The following is a 14,590-nucleotide window of genomic DNA, read 5'->3' as shown; positions in this document are numbered from 1 at the left end:
CTGCAAGTGTAATAAGAGACGAGAAAACGAAGTCAGTTTCCAATAAAAGTTTACACTATCTTGTCACCCTGTCTCTTTATACAACACTTATCTCTTCATTCTTTTTTGCTTTAGTGCCAGAGATTATCTGATGAGTTAAGGTTTAAGAAATGCTGCCAATTCTGAGCCTTCCAAACAAGTTGTACAACATTTTCATCCAGTACCTCTTTATTGGGCTTTGAACTGGAGGCTTCAGGTAGTAGGAAGAAAGTGTAAAGTGTTCATGTGTGCGATGGGAAGCTCATGGGTTGAGATGGTGAAATGGCTGGAGAGTGTTGGCGGTGCAGGAATGCTCCGATTTGACCCATGAATGATTTTATTGTTTCCTTTCGGTTTGGCCATGAAAGAGAATACTGACTGCTCCGGCTGAGGATTCATTTCTGTGGTTTCTGATCTCTTTAAGTCCTGAAATTAATGGCAAATATTATCACATCACATCTCAAAAGTAATTAGCTTGGATCTTGTTGAAGGTCTGCGCTTCACTTTTTATCCTTCGTTGTCCACGTTCAGCTTGGCAGGGTTATACTGGGTAATAAGCTCGGAGACAAATGGAAAAATTAACACAAAAACTCAGAGATGAAGAGATTAGAAAGGATATGAGATAACTGCGCTGAGTCTATGCTCAGGTGGAAATGAGTCAACGTTCAGATCGATGCAATTATTGGCATCTCATTGCAGACAGCGGAGAGGCTAATCCCTCAGCCTCCATGTCCCGCTGGGGGTTCGATAGCACAGTCGGACCTACTGCTGTTCTCTCATAAGCGCATAGGCAAACACACATACACACACCGTCAGCACATCAATATTATATGATGAAGGGAAAAAAGGCAGGGGATTGCATGAAGTTGGCATTGTCCTTTACAGCGCATGCTCCCATACACTTTCTCTCATCTGCCCTGTTATCAATTTCACTTCTATAACCCACTTCTGTAATTTTTTTTAAACGCCATCAGCAATCTCTTTCCTGTTTATGAAATTCCAGCCATCTGTCCCATCTCCAATTAAATGATAGGAGGTAGTAAAACCCTGGGCTGGTCTTTATGCGGAAGCCTCTAGAGAGAGCCTCTCTGTGTAACAGGAATACAGTGTTTCTTACATAAATAATGAGATTCAGATGCCAGCTGCGATATGGCCACACTCATGTTTTATACAACAAACTTTTTACTCAGATATCATGGTCTAGTCTCTTACCGCATATTACTGGCTGCCTCTTACTGCAGGGAACTCCAAATTAAACTCTTTCCCCCTGGGGAGGTCCCTGAACCAGCAGGCAGTAACTGTAAAACATAACCAGCTGTCATTTTTTTGTTTTTTGAAAGTTGCACATTCAGTAAAGAGGCTGCCTAAGTGTAGCATTTCTATAGGGCCTGCTGTGCTTCATTTCTGTTGCATAAACTTTGTTGAGGTTGCATTTCAGTTCAGTTTTAGAACAGGTTTGATAGCATCAGTGTCTGCTTTAGTGACATATTCTGAGGATTTTATTTAGGCTATTTGTGAAGTAAGAAAAAACCAATTACTGAAGGGTTTAAAACATTATTGTGATCTGATGAGGGCAAAAAGAAATTGCATTATGTATTTCAAAAGTCTCCCAAATATCTCTCGCATATTTGAGCCGAAGCTTGTGCAGTTTGGCTTTATCGTTTTGTAGCTGTTATTGACTGAATCTGAGAGAAAATCTTTTTTTTTTCAGGTGAAAATAAAAATAGCCAGAGTTTTAAGGGAGCATTGCATGCACAGTTGGACGTGGGTTGCACTGCACCTAGATAGGAGAATTTTTTAAAAATGTTTTCTTTAATATTTCACCAACCTGGATATTTTACAGTGTGACAAATGTTCTCCCCACGCTCAAAGAAAGAAACATAAATCTGTGATATTTGCACCCGTCTTATAGCATACAGTCTGTGCAAATGAATAACACAGTTATATGGTCACATAATCCATATAGTTGATCTCTTATTTGGTGGCAGTGGAGAAATTGTCACCTTTACATTTGGTTTGCATTTTTAGATTTTCCTTTTTAATGAGTTTAAAAGAGCTTAAAAGCTCAAATCTGGGGATCAGCTATGCCTTTTCAGAGACAGGTATATGGAACTGGACTTGTAGCTCTCTAATATTCCTTTTCAGTTCATATTTTAGGTACGCGGTTGAATGAAAGTAGCATTTGTTCCAAGTGACGTGCACAGCTGGAAATCACACAGTAGTCTACCTGTTGATGCTATGCAGAATCACTTGTGTGCCCAGTTTCCTTAAAAGAAGCCAACTGAAGCTGCTTTGAATTAGACAGAATTTCATATTCCTACAGGTTATGCAAGACAATGTGTAAATAGCCAACATAAATATAGTAACGATTCATCCAAAGATTGATCTATCGAAAATAGCTAGTTTAGACCATACAGTAATTTCATGATTCACTCTTTACAAATATCTTACTTTTAGTGTTTTCGTAAAAAGGCAAGTATTGCGTAGACCGTCATTCACAACCTGTGGAGCATCTTCAACACCCACCGAAATGGTGATAACAGTCATTGTCATGGCAACCACGCTTCTCTTCCTAACAACCGCCTCACCGCCCACAAAGGTCCCACAGCAACCGTCACCAAGCAACCCCCTCCCGCTTCTCAGTTTCTCTATTTAAGGAGCAGAGGAGGAGGAATGATAAATGATGTTGCACAGAGAAAGAGGAGATATACGCAAAAACTTGTTGAAAATGAAAGCAAAGCATAGCTTGGTATTGTGATGAATTTCGTGAGCACGGTGTAATTATAATATATTATTACACATTCACAATATAATATATGCGGATCCTGTCTTAACTGTGGTAATATGGGCTATCCTGTAGATGTCAGAATTGCTTCTTTAAAACTGTGTTTCAACATGACTCTTGTGTTATGCAACATATTAAAGCTTTTCTTAGAGTTGTTGTTAGACTCAACAATAAATTAGCTAGGTCATGTTTTGCTTGAAGGCACTGGATGTCCTTCTTAAAAACCCTGCCCTGTATTTTCCCCTTCTGGCGACAGCAACGACTCTAAGTCTGTCGAACTGCGGGGCTTGAATTTCAACAGTATCGCTTACAACATCAAAACCAAAACAAATTAAAATAGTTTCCTTGTTGCCCGTGAAGACTTTTCCTTGTCTTGTTTTTACCAACTAAACTCTAACAACAGGAAGTCTCTTTGATCCAATGGAACAGCGACAGCTCAGGGAGGGAGGGAGGAGGACACTGAATGACCCACTCAAACCTAAAATGGTCAAAAGAGTCATTTTTCAGTCATGTTTCTGTCATGTGAATTACTGTGTGATGCAGAGCCTAAACAATACTGAAGGTTAACACTATACAACCAGTCTTTTACTGCCAAAATCTGTTTCACTTGCTGACTCTAATGCTCCCACACATCCTTGACCCTTGCTGCACACTCTGTGCCTTGTTGCGGGACAGGACACAACTTTCTGAAGGGGGTGCGGCTAACACAAGAAGGAAATGTAGGCAGGGACATGTGACAGCAGTTGTTCTCCCAAACACACACTGAGTGATTGACTCGGGTGGATTTTGTCTCATCAAATCTGGATAACAGGACACTGAAGGACTTCTGGGACTAACTGATATCTGAGAGGTTTTGTTGTTATTGCTATCCTGACTGGAAATAGGATTCAGTTGGATTACGACAGTACTCTTAACTGCTTGCATTTACAGCCGCATAATGGACTGAGTGAGTGAGTTTGGAAGGAATTGCGTGCGTTTAATTCCAGTATTTAAGCTGATGGTGCCTGTCGTACAGCTAGCGCTAACCTGGTTTTTCCTGTCAGTATGGTGCTGCTGGTATTTGGCACTTATTTGGTTACTGTTATGTTTGTCAAACAAGGAGAGTGCAAAAGTGCATAAACACTACTAACCTTGGAAACGCTTGGTAGTACATTAACTACTCCTCTGGACTCTTAAGAAAGACGATACATGACAGAGACCTTTTATATCTGTTGGATTACCTATTTATTCTCCAGGCAAGCAATATTGTCAGGTCTCGGGACGGGCACTGCTTGAAAGTAACCAGAATATTGCTTTTCTATAAGTTCATCATGAGCTCCACTAAGAGATGGTTAGTTCTGCACCGCTCAAAAGTTTACACGTAAGTCCTTGTTAGTATGTTTTTAAGTCTATCCTACAGAATTTTTCATTCAGTCTCCATTTAAGACTTAACACACTTCAAAGTCTTTTTTTTGGAATATTTAGTGAAGCTGCTTGTGAGTCATTCTTATAGCTTCTACTCCTTTTTTCTTCTGCAGTGTGGAAGGGGAATCCCAGTGTCCAGAAACGGGCACCCACAAAGACACCTCGTTCAGCCAGACGCCTTACCTTCGAGGCTCAGAGCGCTACAGTGACAGCAGCAGCAACGCTCCCTCCGGTTCCAGGGGCCCTTCATGCGTTACAGCTTCCAGCTCAGCCAGCTTGGCCTGGGCGTTGCGAACACGCCACCAACCTGCAAGTTTGGCTCTTCGCAAGCAAGAAGAAGAGGAGAACAAGAGATGCAAGGCTCTTTCGGACAGCTATGAACTATCAACAGATCTGCAGGATAAGAAGGTATCAGTCGCAAGAATGTATTTGTAAATGTGTTCTTTGAAAGCAGTAAGCAGTAGGAAACATATTTTCACTGGAGCAGTATGGGTGCAAAGCATTCAGACTGTGATTTCGTCCTTTACCTTGTGTTTTTTTAACCTTCCCCTATTTCAGGTGGAGATGTTGGAGAGAAAATATGGTGGCTCCTTTGTAAGTCGCAGAGCAGCAAAGACCATTCAGACAGCCTTCAGACAGTATCGCATGAACAAAAATTTTGAGCGCCTCAGAAGCTCAGCTTCAGAGAGCCGCATGACGCGCCGCATCATCCTGTCCAACATGAGACTGCAGTATTCGTTTGATGAGCGACAGCCTCAGCAGCAGGCCCAGACACAAACGAACTTCACCCACAGTGTGGCCGTGGGGCCTCCTCACTCTCCTGATCCAGGCCGCACAGGAGACTACACCCACTTAGAGGACTCCTTCTCCAAGCAGGTAAGAGTGTTGTTTCTTTCAGTAGTCATCGTCAAGTTCATTTAATGCTAAGTTTTATATAATATGAAGGTAGTCACAGAGACAGAAAGTAACAAAGAAACATTATAATGAACCAAACTTGACCAGCGTCCCCTGTCTTGTCAAACTTGGACCTTACAAGCAAACTACTGATAAATCATTTCATGTTTAGACAATTTCCTCTTTTCTTTTAGATGTGTGAAAACTGTGCGATCATAACAGCTCACCCTCTGTTCCCTCTAGGTTAAATCCTTAGCTGACTCCATAGATGATGCCCTTACCTGCCGTGCAGGTCGCGATGACTCCCAGGAGGGCAGCAAGGAGGGTGGAGGGATTAGTGAAGACTTTGGGGAGTGTGTGTGGAGCAGCAGCAGCAACCCATCTTCCCAAAGAGGTTTGGGAGAAAGAGGCAGGGGTGCTGGAGGAGGACTCAGTATGCATGGTGACAGTACAGCTACTTCGTACAGTGACGTCACCCTTTATATGGATGATGGTATGCCATCCTCCCCTCTGTCCCTTGACCGGGCACCTAGCAGCACAGATACAGAGTACTGGGGTCCTGGTGGCGGTGTGGGAGGGCGAGAGGACAGCAGGGACACTGAGGGAGGCGGCAGCAGTAACAGTCGGCGAAGCACCCCGTGTACAGAGTGTAGAGACTATCGTCTCAGAGGTGCACACCTGCCTCTCCTCACTATTGAGCCGCCCAGCGACAGCTCAGTGGACATGAGTGATCGTTCAGACCGAGGCTCTCTGAGCAGAACGCTGGTCTTTGAGCAGGAGCCAGGTGTGGGTGCAGGTTCCCCTCAGGGAACCCTCAAACACTCCCCCAACACAGGTACTCGAACCACCTCCACAGCAGCTGCGCAGGGCCAGACTCGAGCTCCTGGCAGACCCATACCCACACATATCCCGCACCAGGTGGCAGCCCACCACCACCATCACCACCACCCTATACACCACCATCAGTACCCTGACACACCTTCATCATCCTCGTCCCCACAGCAGCCTCCTACCACCCCTCTGTCGTCGTCCTCCTCTACAGCTCTGCCCCCTGGGGGCCTGGAGCAGCCGTGCTGCTCCGATGGAGACAATGATTCACTCAACTCCACGACCAACTCTAATGAGACAGTCAACTGCAGCTCAGGCTCCTCATCTCAGGACAGCCTGCGGGAGCCTCTGCCTCCTCTGGGCAAGCAGACATACCAGAGGGAGAGCCGCCATAGCTGGGACTCGCCCCCCTTCAACAGTGACGTGGTGCAGAGACGCCAGTATCGTATTGGTCTTAATCTATTTAACAAGTAAGATGTACTAAGAAACACAACACAAGTAGCTGTTTTACTGAGAAAAATATATCGAATGTCGTAATACTGGAGCAAAAAGAAAAGTCCTTGGTGGGTTTTCTTCAACAGGAAACCAGAGAAGGGGATCCAGTACCTGATAGAAAGAGGTTTTGTGTCTGACACTCCTGTTGGCATTGCTCGCTTCATTCTGGAGAGAAAGGGTCTCAGCAGGCAGATGATTGGAGAATTTCTGGGAAACCGACAGAAACAATTCAACAAAGATGTTTTAGAGTGAGTATTTGAGACAGACGGCTGTAATATATTAAAACATGTCAGACACAGATGTCTGAATGATCCAAATCCATCTACATTTGTAACTTCAGAAAGTTTGCCCAAAAATATGTCAGTGTATACGCACACTCCATCTCACATATTTCATGCCAAGTCTAAATTGATGCAATCTTGAAGCAGCTTTAATCTCCTGCCCATATATAGGATTAATTTTTCTTAATATCCAAGTTGGAGGGTAGAGACGTGTCATCTGTAACTTCTGACGTGTGTGTTTCAGCTGTGTGGTGGATGAGATGGACTTCTCAGGCATGGACATCGATGATGCTCTGAGGAAGTTCCAGGCACAGATTAAAGTTCAAGGAGAAGCCCAAAAAGTAGAGCGGCTTATAGAGGCATTCAGGTTTGTTATAGATCACTAAAGGAATTCATTTCAGTCGCTTGGATGCTGCATCAAAATGAAAATAATCTTTTTGTTTTATTTTTTCACACAAAATTTGTTTCTGTCTTCAGTCAGAGATACTGTGTGTGTAATCCGACCCTGGTTCGACAGTTCCAGAATCCCGACACCATCTTCATCTTGGCCTTCGCCATAATCCTCCTCAACACAGATATGTACAGTCCCAATGTCAAACCTGAGAGGAAAATGAAACTAGAGGATTTCATCAAGAATTTGAGAGGTGCTGCTGGACAGAAAAGATCAAATTACCCTCTACATGAGCTCATCAAACACATATTGCAACTTTTAAAATATGGCTAAAGTTATACGTTTTCTGTGTGACAACTCTAAAATAGCTTTCTTTGGTTCCACTCAAGGTGTAGACAATGGCCAGGACATACCTAGAGACCTGCTGGTTGGGATCTACCAGAGAATACAGAAATGGGAGCTAAGGACCAATGATGACCACGTGTCCCAAGTGCAGGCAGTGGAAAGAGTCATTGTGGGCAAGAAGCCTGTGAGTTTATCCTGTAATACAAAGCTCTTTAATATATTGTTCTATTTAGCTAAAAGTTGTCATTTATTTGTGCTGTGTTTGTCTATGTAGGTGCTGTCCCTTCCCCATCGTAGACTGGTGTGTTGCTGCCAGCTCTATGAGGTGCCTGACCCTAACAGACCTCAGAGGACAGGAGTGCACCAGCGGGAGGTCTTTCTCTTTAATGACCTGCTCGTGGTAAGATTTACATTATCATTTTTTTTTATCATGTGGCAGATAAGAGGTCAGTTTTTCTTAAAGTACCTGTTTAAAAAAATCATTATACTATTTCTATTGTGTACTAGGTGACAAAAATCTTCCAGAAGAAGAAAACCTCAGTGACTTATAGTTTCAGACAATCTTTCCCTTTGGTTGAGATGCAAGTGCACATGTTCCAGAACTCATGTAAGAAGCAATCTCTGTTTTGCACCTTCTAACTGTTCTTAAGTGCATTTTGTGATGACAAGAGTATTTATTTCTGCTCCCCCCCCCCCATCTAGACTACCCTCATGGCATCCGTCTGACCTCAGCAGTCCTGGGTGGAGAGAGGAAGGTTCTTATTGTGTTTATGGCACCCAGTCAGCAAGACCGCACCCGCTTTGTTAGCGACCTCAGGGAGAGTATTGCTGAAGTGCAAGAAATGGAGAAATACAGAGTTGAATGTAAGTAGCCCCATCTGCTGGCCTTTCCTGTAAACCATAATGTTACTTTTTGGTCAGTCAAAATGTTTCGTTTTCTTCACATCCTTTCTGGTCATTCTTCTCTGTGCTAAACCTCAATTTTATTTCAAATCCCCCTGTGCCCTGTGTGTAAATGTGCAGCGGAACTGGAGAAACAGAAAGGTGTGATGCGGCCCAGCTTGCTAACTGGAGGTGTGGTTGGAGGAGGCGTAGGTGTGAAGAGCGATGTTGTGAATGGCACCTTGGGAAGAACAAGTTTTGATGACAATTGCTCAGTTGGTGAGGGTCTCAAACGCACAGCGCTCAGCTCTTCTCTCAGGGACCTATCGGATACAGGTGAGACATTGCCTCATCGGAGACAGGTTCAGCTTGATTACATTACTACCAGCTGGGATGAATTGGGTTGCATGATTTTGGTCTCTGTTTCTATTGCTACCGCCTGTTTCTCTTTCTTGCTGACAGTCAGACACAGCTTATGCAACTCTTGCCTTTTTTTGCAAAAAATATTCCAATCTTTCATGCTTTGCTAACCTGGTTCTTCCTGGTGGGGTACAGGGAAACGTGGTCGCAGGAACAGTGTTGGTTCTCTGGACAGTACAATGGAAGTAAGTCTTTATGTAAGACTAGAATTAGACCTATAACCTTCACTAGATTTGCATTTTCCCCCATTGGTTCTTTATCCTCCCGAGCAAGTACTGTATGTACATGGTGTGTGCGTGTACATGCATGTGTGTGTGTCCTGGACTGACACCTGTTGCATGACTATGTGCGTATATACTTACCCTAGCATGTTTTCCACCTCCAGATACAGTTATTTCCTGTGTGTGATAATAAGCGGGAACCGGGATGTATTGCAAGACTCTAGTGTTTATTCTAAAACTCGATGATACTTTATCTTCTAGGGCTCCATCATTAGCAGCCCACAGCCTCACCAGCGCTATCCACTGCCAGGTGTGCTTCCTGGTTGCTATGGAACAGAAGACTTCCGGCCTCATCGCCCCATCCTGAGCCCCGGGACGGGGGTGGGGGGTGGGCCGGGGCAGCAACATACCACTGCTGGGACAGGAGCTGGGGGAGTCTCCAGCAGTGCAGAGAGAGCAGGAGCGGGGAGCGGCCCTGGGGGGAGCAGCAACAACAACAGCGGTTCCTTCCTGGGTTCCCTATTCGGCAGCAAACGCGCCAAACCACCAGGGCCCCTTATTCCACCGGGGCCACCCTACCCCGCACCTGTCCCCCCACCGACTACGGGAGGGCCCCCTCCTCACTCCCCTTCATCTCTATGCCAATTGGAAGGGGGGGCTACCAAGCTCCAGGCACTTCACGCACAGTACTGTCACGCGGGCACCGTGCAGCCGCCACCACCTTACTACCATCACCATCGCTACCATGTCCAAACTGTCCCTCCTCCTTTGCCAGGAGTGCCCCCTCATACTATACAGAGAGGCCCTCTACCCTGTCGTCCACCGCTTGGCCCACCGCACGCCCAGCACCCGCAGCTGGCCCATCTCTCCCAGCTCTCCCAGCATGGGCTTCCGGGTCGTTACGCCAACATGGTGGTGGGATGTCCCCCCCCCCTTTCTCCTCTCTCCCAACATTCCCAGAACCAACAGTTCGCCCTCTACCACGTGCAGCCCACACACTCTGTCAGAGGGGCCGGCGGCCCTGGTACCAAACCTCCACTAACCTTGTCATTCTCCCACCCCCACGCACACTCCCAAACCCACCCAGGACACGCGCACACACCACACCCAGTCAGCCACAGCACCCACCAAACACACTTCATATTCGGCACTCTGCCCCACAATCTACCATCCGCTACCGTCAATGCGCATCACGCAGCCTCCGCCGGCCCGTATCTGCCCCAGTACCCTCCTCTTTCTTCTATCCCCCCCCCCCCACCACACTCCCCTTTACCCCCCCCTTCGTCCCCCCTTACCCCTCTTACACCTCTCTCCCCTCACCCCCCCCAGCACCCCGGGCAGCCTCAGCAGGGGCCGCAGGTGACAGGGGCTGGAGCGACCGGTACAGGGGGCAGCTCCAAATCCAAGCCTATCAACCGGATAAGTACCGTAGTGTGAGCAGGATGTGGGGCTCCAGAGTTCAAAGGTCAGATGATAGATTGGAGGAGATGGGCAGAGCTAGGCCTAGAACCAAATCTGCCAGGACAGAAAGTAACAGCAGCAGCGCTACTGAGAAGAGGAAACGAAGTTTGCTCCGTCTCTGTTACTTTCACCTCCGTTTTCCACATATGTAGACGGAGACAGAAAGCACAATTAGAGTTAAACGGCACGGCCTGTGGACGCATCCTTGATCCTGAACCGGCACCACAGAAACACACACATGTGCAACATTACACAAAAACACACTCCACACATTTCCCACACACAATCAGAGAAGTCTATAGCCATATATTTAAGATGAAACTAAATCTATATCTAGCTATATTGCCTCAGTTTTAATTGTTTGGAGTCTAGTTGAGTCTGTATGAGACTATTTACATGTACAGTACAAAGATGTGATAATGCGGCACTGGGAAACTGGAGACCATAGGTATCCACCTGCTTACGTGGGCATGTAAATAAGGACTGAACCACCAAATGTATTCCAGCGGAGTTTGGCATTAAAAACTGCCCCTTGACTTTGCAATAATTTACTTGGCTTCATGATGTCTCTGTTCATTCTTGCAGGTTACGCTTTGCTGACAGGCATCTTTTTTTTTTCTAAAAGAAGACCTCAGATATGTTGCTTTGTCTAAAACTTCTAAAACCAGTGCACAGTTTTCTGACAGTCTTTTGCTTATTGGTCTTTCACATGTCAACAGATGTCACCGGGCTTTCTAATGCAACGTGGGGTATGGGAATCAATGAGACAAATAATAATATATTTTGAATGTTTATCAAGCTTCTTGCTGTTTTATAGATATTATAATATACCTGCCATGAGTATGATGAATATTGTCCAATAATTGTTTTGATCAGTGAGTAATTATATCAGCAGATGTTTGTACATGGTTTTAGAGAGTATATTCACATACAGATTCCCTCACTTTGCCATATCCAGTTGAGGGTATTCAGTTATGTGAAGTGTGAGTTCTTTTCATAGTACCATGGTTTTATTCAGTTCATCTTTTAATGATTAGTATTATTGACTGTTCAGGATAAAGAAGGAGGTTTAGTTTTTGTTCAAATCGATTTGAACATTTACGACATTCCTCTTTTTTTTCTGTTCTGTTTGCAAACAGGGGCACAACCTCTTGAATGGTGTGACTTGACAAAAACTTGAATCTACAGAATGAATCTCAGTTAGTGTTTCCTTTTTTTTTTCTTTTCTTATGACTCTCCCAGTATTTTCAAAGGCTTAATTATGATCGTAAAAATTGGTGAATTTTTCATACAGGGTGCATATGCAGTGCCCCATATCGCGGTCATCAAATTTATTCATTGTGTGTTTTTTTGTTTTGAAACAAGCACGCTTTTACATGAAGTTTTGTGGTTTTTGCACACGTGATGTCTTAAGTCAGAAATGGCCTTCTTCTAATCCTCCCTCTCCTGCTACTTTCAGAAATCTCTGCTGCCGTTTTCTGATGCCTTGGCATCTTGCTGAGGGCTTCTTGTTAGAAACCATAACAAGAGTCAAGAATGTAAAATAGCCTACAGGTGCATACTGTATTTCCTGTTCTTTTTTTTTTCTTCTCTGTGGGCCTCGTGTTAGTGTCATTCCTTTTGCTACTGCAGATTTTGAAGTAAAAATTGAGCACTGATGTAGATTACCTTCAGTGCCACTGATTACAAAGGAAAAACTGCGCGTATAATTGGATTCAGACGTGAATATTTGAGCAAGGGAAGTATAAAAATGCAGGTGATGTAAGCTACAGGAAGAATATGCCAAATTTCTGGATGATCTGAATCATCAAAAGTAGGTTTTAAGAAGTTTTGGAGAGAGTCAGGAGTATTAAATGAAGAATTTTATAAGTATGTGTTGGCTACTTTTTTCTTTATGGTGTCCTTTTTGACTCTATTTGCATGAATATATCTGCACTTATTGAATAGATTGTACTGTATAAACCTGAATGTACATATTATAATATACATAGGCTTCTTATCTTAACTATGGGATGAACTGCTCCCATTCTGTATTCAGGTGCGTGCATGTGAGTGCCACTAAGTATGTACATAAAAAACAGGGATATGAGATGTTGGCCAAAGGGAATATCAACTTCTTTTTCTTTTCTTATCATTTCAGACTAAGGGTGAGAGAATGAGTTAACATGACTTAAATTAAAGCCTAAAAAAAGTTTATATGTCAGTACACTTATGGATATTATTTTAAGCAAACAATTTTGTTTTTTTCTGTGTATGTACTATGTGTACTGAAAGAATAGAGAATTGAGATGTGAATATTTATTGCTTCTGATACATTAAAGTGTCCTTGCAGTGATGTGATGTGTGTTTGTGTGTATTTTGTACGTGCATTAAAACAGACCTCGCCTCTAAATATTCAACATAAGCAGCATTGTCGTTCCTAGATAAAGAGGAATATACGTAATAATGAAAGTCAAAGGGGAAAAGTTTATGTTCCACGTTTCAGTTCTCAAGTCAACCCAAATGCAGCTACAAAAACATGATGTAAAACAAGAAGTGAGTGTTATCACAAATCTGATAATAAAAGTCCATAATGCAACAAAATGTGAGGGGAGAAAAAAACTCCACAGAAACAAAAACTAACAAAGAACATGGGAAACTCATGACAAACAACAGATGATCTGACAAAACAGAGCAAGGCAGGACTACCTGCACACAGGGGCCTGATTGGGGAAGTGGAAACAGCAGAAACAAAACATGGCAGCCTCTCAGCATAAAATAGGAATTATGAAAATCAAACTAAATGCAAAGACAAGAAAGCTCACACAAACAAGATTCAAGGGGACATTGAAGAGGTTAGAAACCAGAAAAGCTCCAAATCTGCAGTCACTGTGGGACGCTATCATCGTCTTTAATCTATGTCAGAAAAGAATTAAGGCAGTTCTTAAGACAAATTGTACTTAATAAACTGACCAATGAGGGTAAGTGTAATAACAGAGAATATCAATTTGAAATCAAAAATCATACCTAGGAGTAATACATTTAAAAACAAAAAGACTTAAGAGAATAAGAAGAACAGTGAAACTGGCAAGACCAAAACTCTAAAGCAACACAAACACCCTGAGACCAAACCAGACCAAATGACAATAAGTGATTTTTACAGGTATATTAACAATGAATGATGTTACAGTCAGTTCAGATAGTTTTAATATATAAAAGTTTTGATGGCCATTTACTAAAAGCATATAGAGCCTTCAAAAGAAGGTTTTCACGTGATTCATTCCATATGAATTAGGAGGGCATGTAGCATCCATCCATGTAGCATGGTGGCACGGTGGTTAGCACTGTTGCTGCACAGCAAGAAGGTTCTGAGTTCAATTCCACCATCAGGCTGGGGTCTTTCTGTGTGGAGTTTGCATGTTCTCCCCGTGTTTGTGTGAGTTCTCCCTGGGTACTCGGCTTCCTCCCACAGTCCAAAAACATGAAGTAGTGGGGATAGGTTAATTGATCAATCTAAATTGCCCATAGGTGTGAATCTGTGAGTGAATGTGAGTGTGAATGGTTGTCTTCTGTCTCTGTGTGTTAGCCCTGCGACAGATTGGTGACCTGTCCAGGGTGTACCCCGTCTCTCGCTATGACAGCTGGGATAGCGATAGTGACCCTGGAAAGGATAAGCGGAAGCGAATGGATGAATGTAGCATCCAGGTGCTGCTAATCAAAAGCACTTAATCAACTGATGATCAGCAAGTGTGGGCAATTTGCCGATCTGGGACATTCAGATGTATCTTAACACAATGCCAAGAAGGAAAAGCATCAATAATGACCTTAGAGAAGCAATTGTTGCTACACATCAGTCTGGAAAAGGTTATAAGGTCATTCCATAATTTTTCAGTGAGAAAGATTATTCACAAGTGGAAAACATTCAAGACATTCTTCCCAGAAGTGGACATCCCAGCAAATTCCCTCCAAGGTCAGAAAATGGTCAGAGAATTTGGAAAAGAAACAAAGAAACAGGCCACAGTTAGCACATTACATGTTAATATTCAGGACAGTACAACTACAAGAAAAAATAAAAGACTGGCTTGTTTAGAAAGGCTGACAGAAGAAAGCCTATTCTCTCTAAAATGAAGATTTACATTAAAGGTGCATTAAAACAAAATTTCTCTGAGTCACCATCTGAATGCCA

General features: G+C 43.5%; 2 protein-coding genes across 3 annotated transcripts in view; both read left to right on the top strand.

The window, feature by feature from the left end:
- iqsec2b (IQ motif and Sec7 domain ArfGEF 2b) overlaps positions 1-12,760 on the top strand; it is a 29,791-nt gene extending 17,031 nt beyond the window's left edge. Inside the window, exons 2-14 of the mRNA XM_040008355.1 lie at positions 4,321-4,615; positions 4,766-5,083; positions 5,345-6,399; positions 6,511-6,672; positions 6,950-7,072; positions 7,183-7,349; positions 7,486-7,625; positions 7,716-7,841; positions 7,949-8,048; positions 8,144-8,305; positions 8,465-8,659; positions 8,879-8,928; positions 9,226-12,760. Coding sequence (XP_039864289.1) covers positions 4,321-4,615; positions 4,766-5,083; positions 5,345-6,399; positions 6,511-6,672; positions 6,950-7,072; positions 7,183-7,349; positions 7,486-7,625; positions 7,716-7,841; positions 7,949-8,048; positions 8,144-8,305; positions 8,465-8,659; positions 8,879-8,928; positions 9,226-10,401 — 4,069 coding nt within the window. The 3' untranslated portion in view covers positions 10,402-12,760. The remainder of the gene's footprint in view (positions 1-4,320; positions 4,616-4,765; positions 5,084-5,344; positions 6,400-6,510; positions 6,673-6,949; positions 7,073-7,182; positions 7,350-7,485; positions 7,626-7,715; positions 7,842-7,948; positions 8,049-8,143; positions 8,306-8,464; positions 8,660-8,878; positions 8,929-9,225) is intronic.
- kdm5c (lysine (K)-specific demethylase 5C) overlaps positions 6,936-14,590 on the top strand; it is a 30,882-nt gene continuing 23,227 nt past the window's right edge. Inside the window, exon 1 of one of the 2 annotated variants that reach the window (XM_040008353.1) lies at positions 6,936-6,940. The gene's annotated coding sequence lies outside the window, so the exon portion shown is untranslated. Of the gene's footprint in view, positions 6,941-14,226; positions 14,375-14,590 lie in introns of those variants that run through there. The other variant, XM_040008351.1, reaches the window with a different exon arrangement.

The sequence above is a fragment of the Simochromis diagramma genome, unplaced genomic scaffold, assembly GCF_900408965.1.
Source record: "Simochromis diagramma unplaced genomic scaffold, fSimDia1.1 OVJJ01000545.1, whole genome shotgun sequence".
Lineage (NCBI taxonomy): Eukaryota > Metazoa > Chordata > Actinopteri > Cichliformes > Cichlidae > Simochromis > Simochromis diagramma.
The sequence above is the reverse complement of the archived record's forward strand: the minus strand, read 5'-3'. Positions and strand labels throughout refer to the sequence as shown.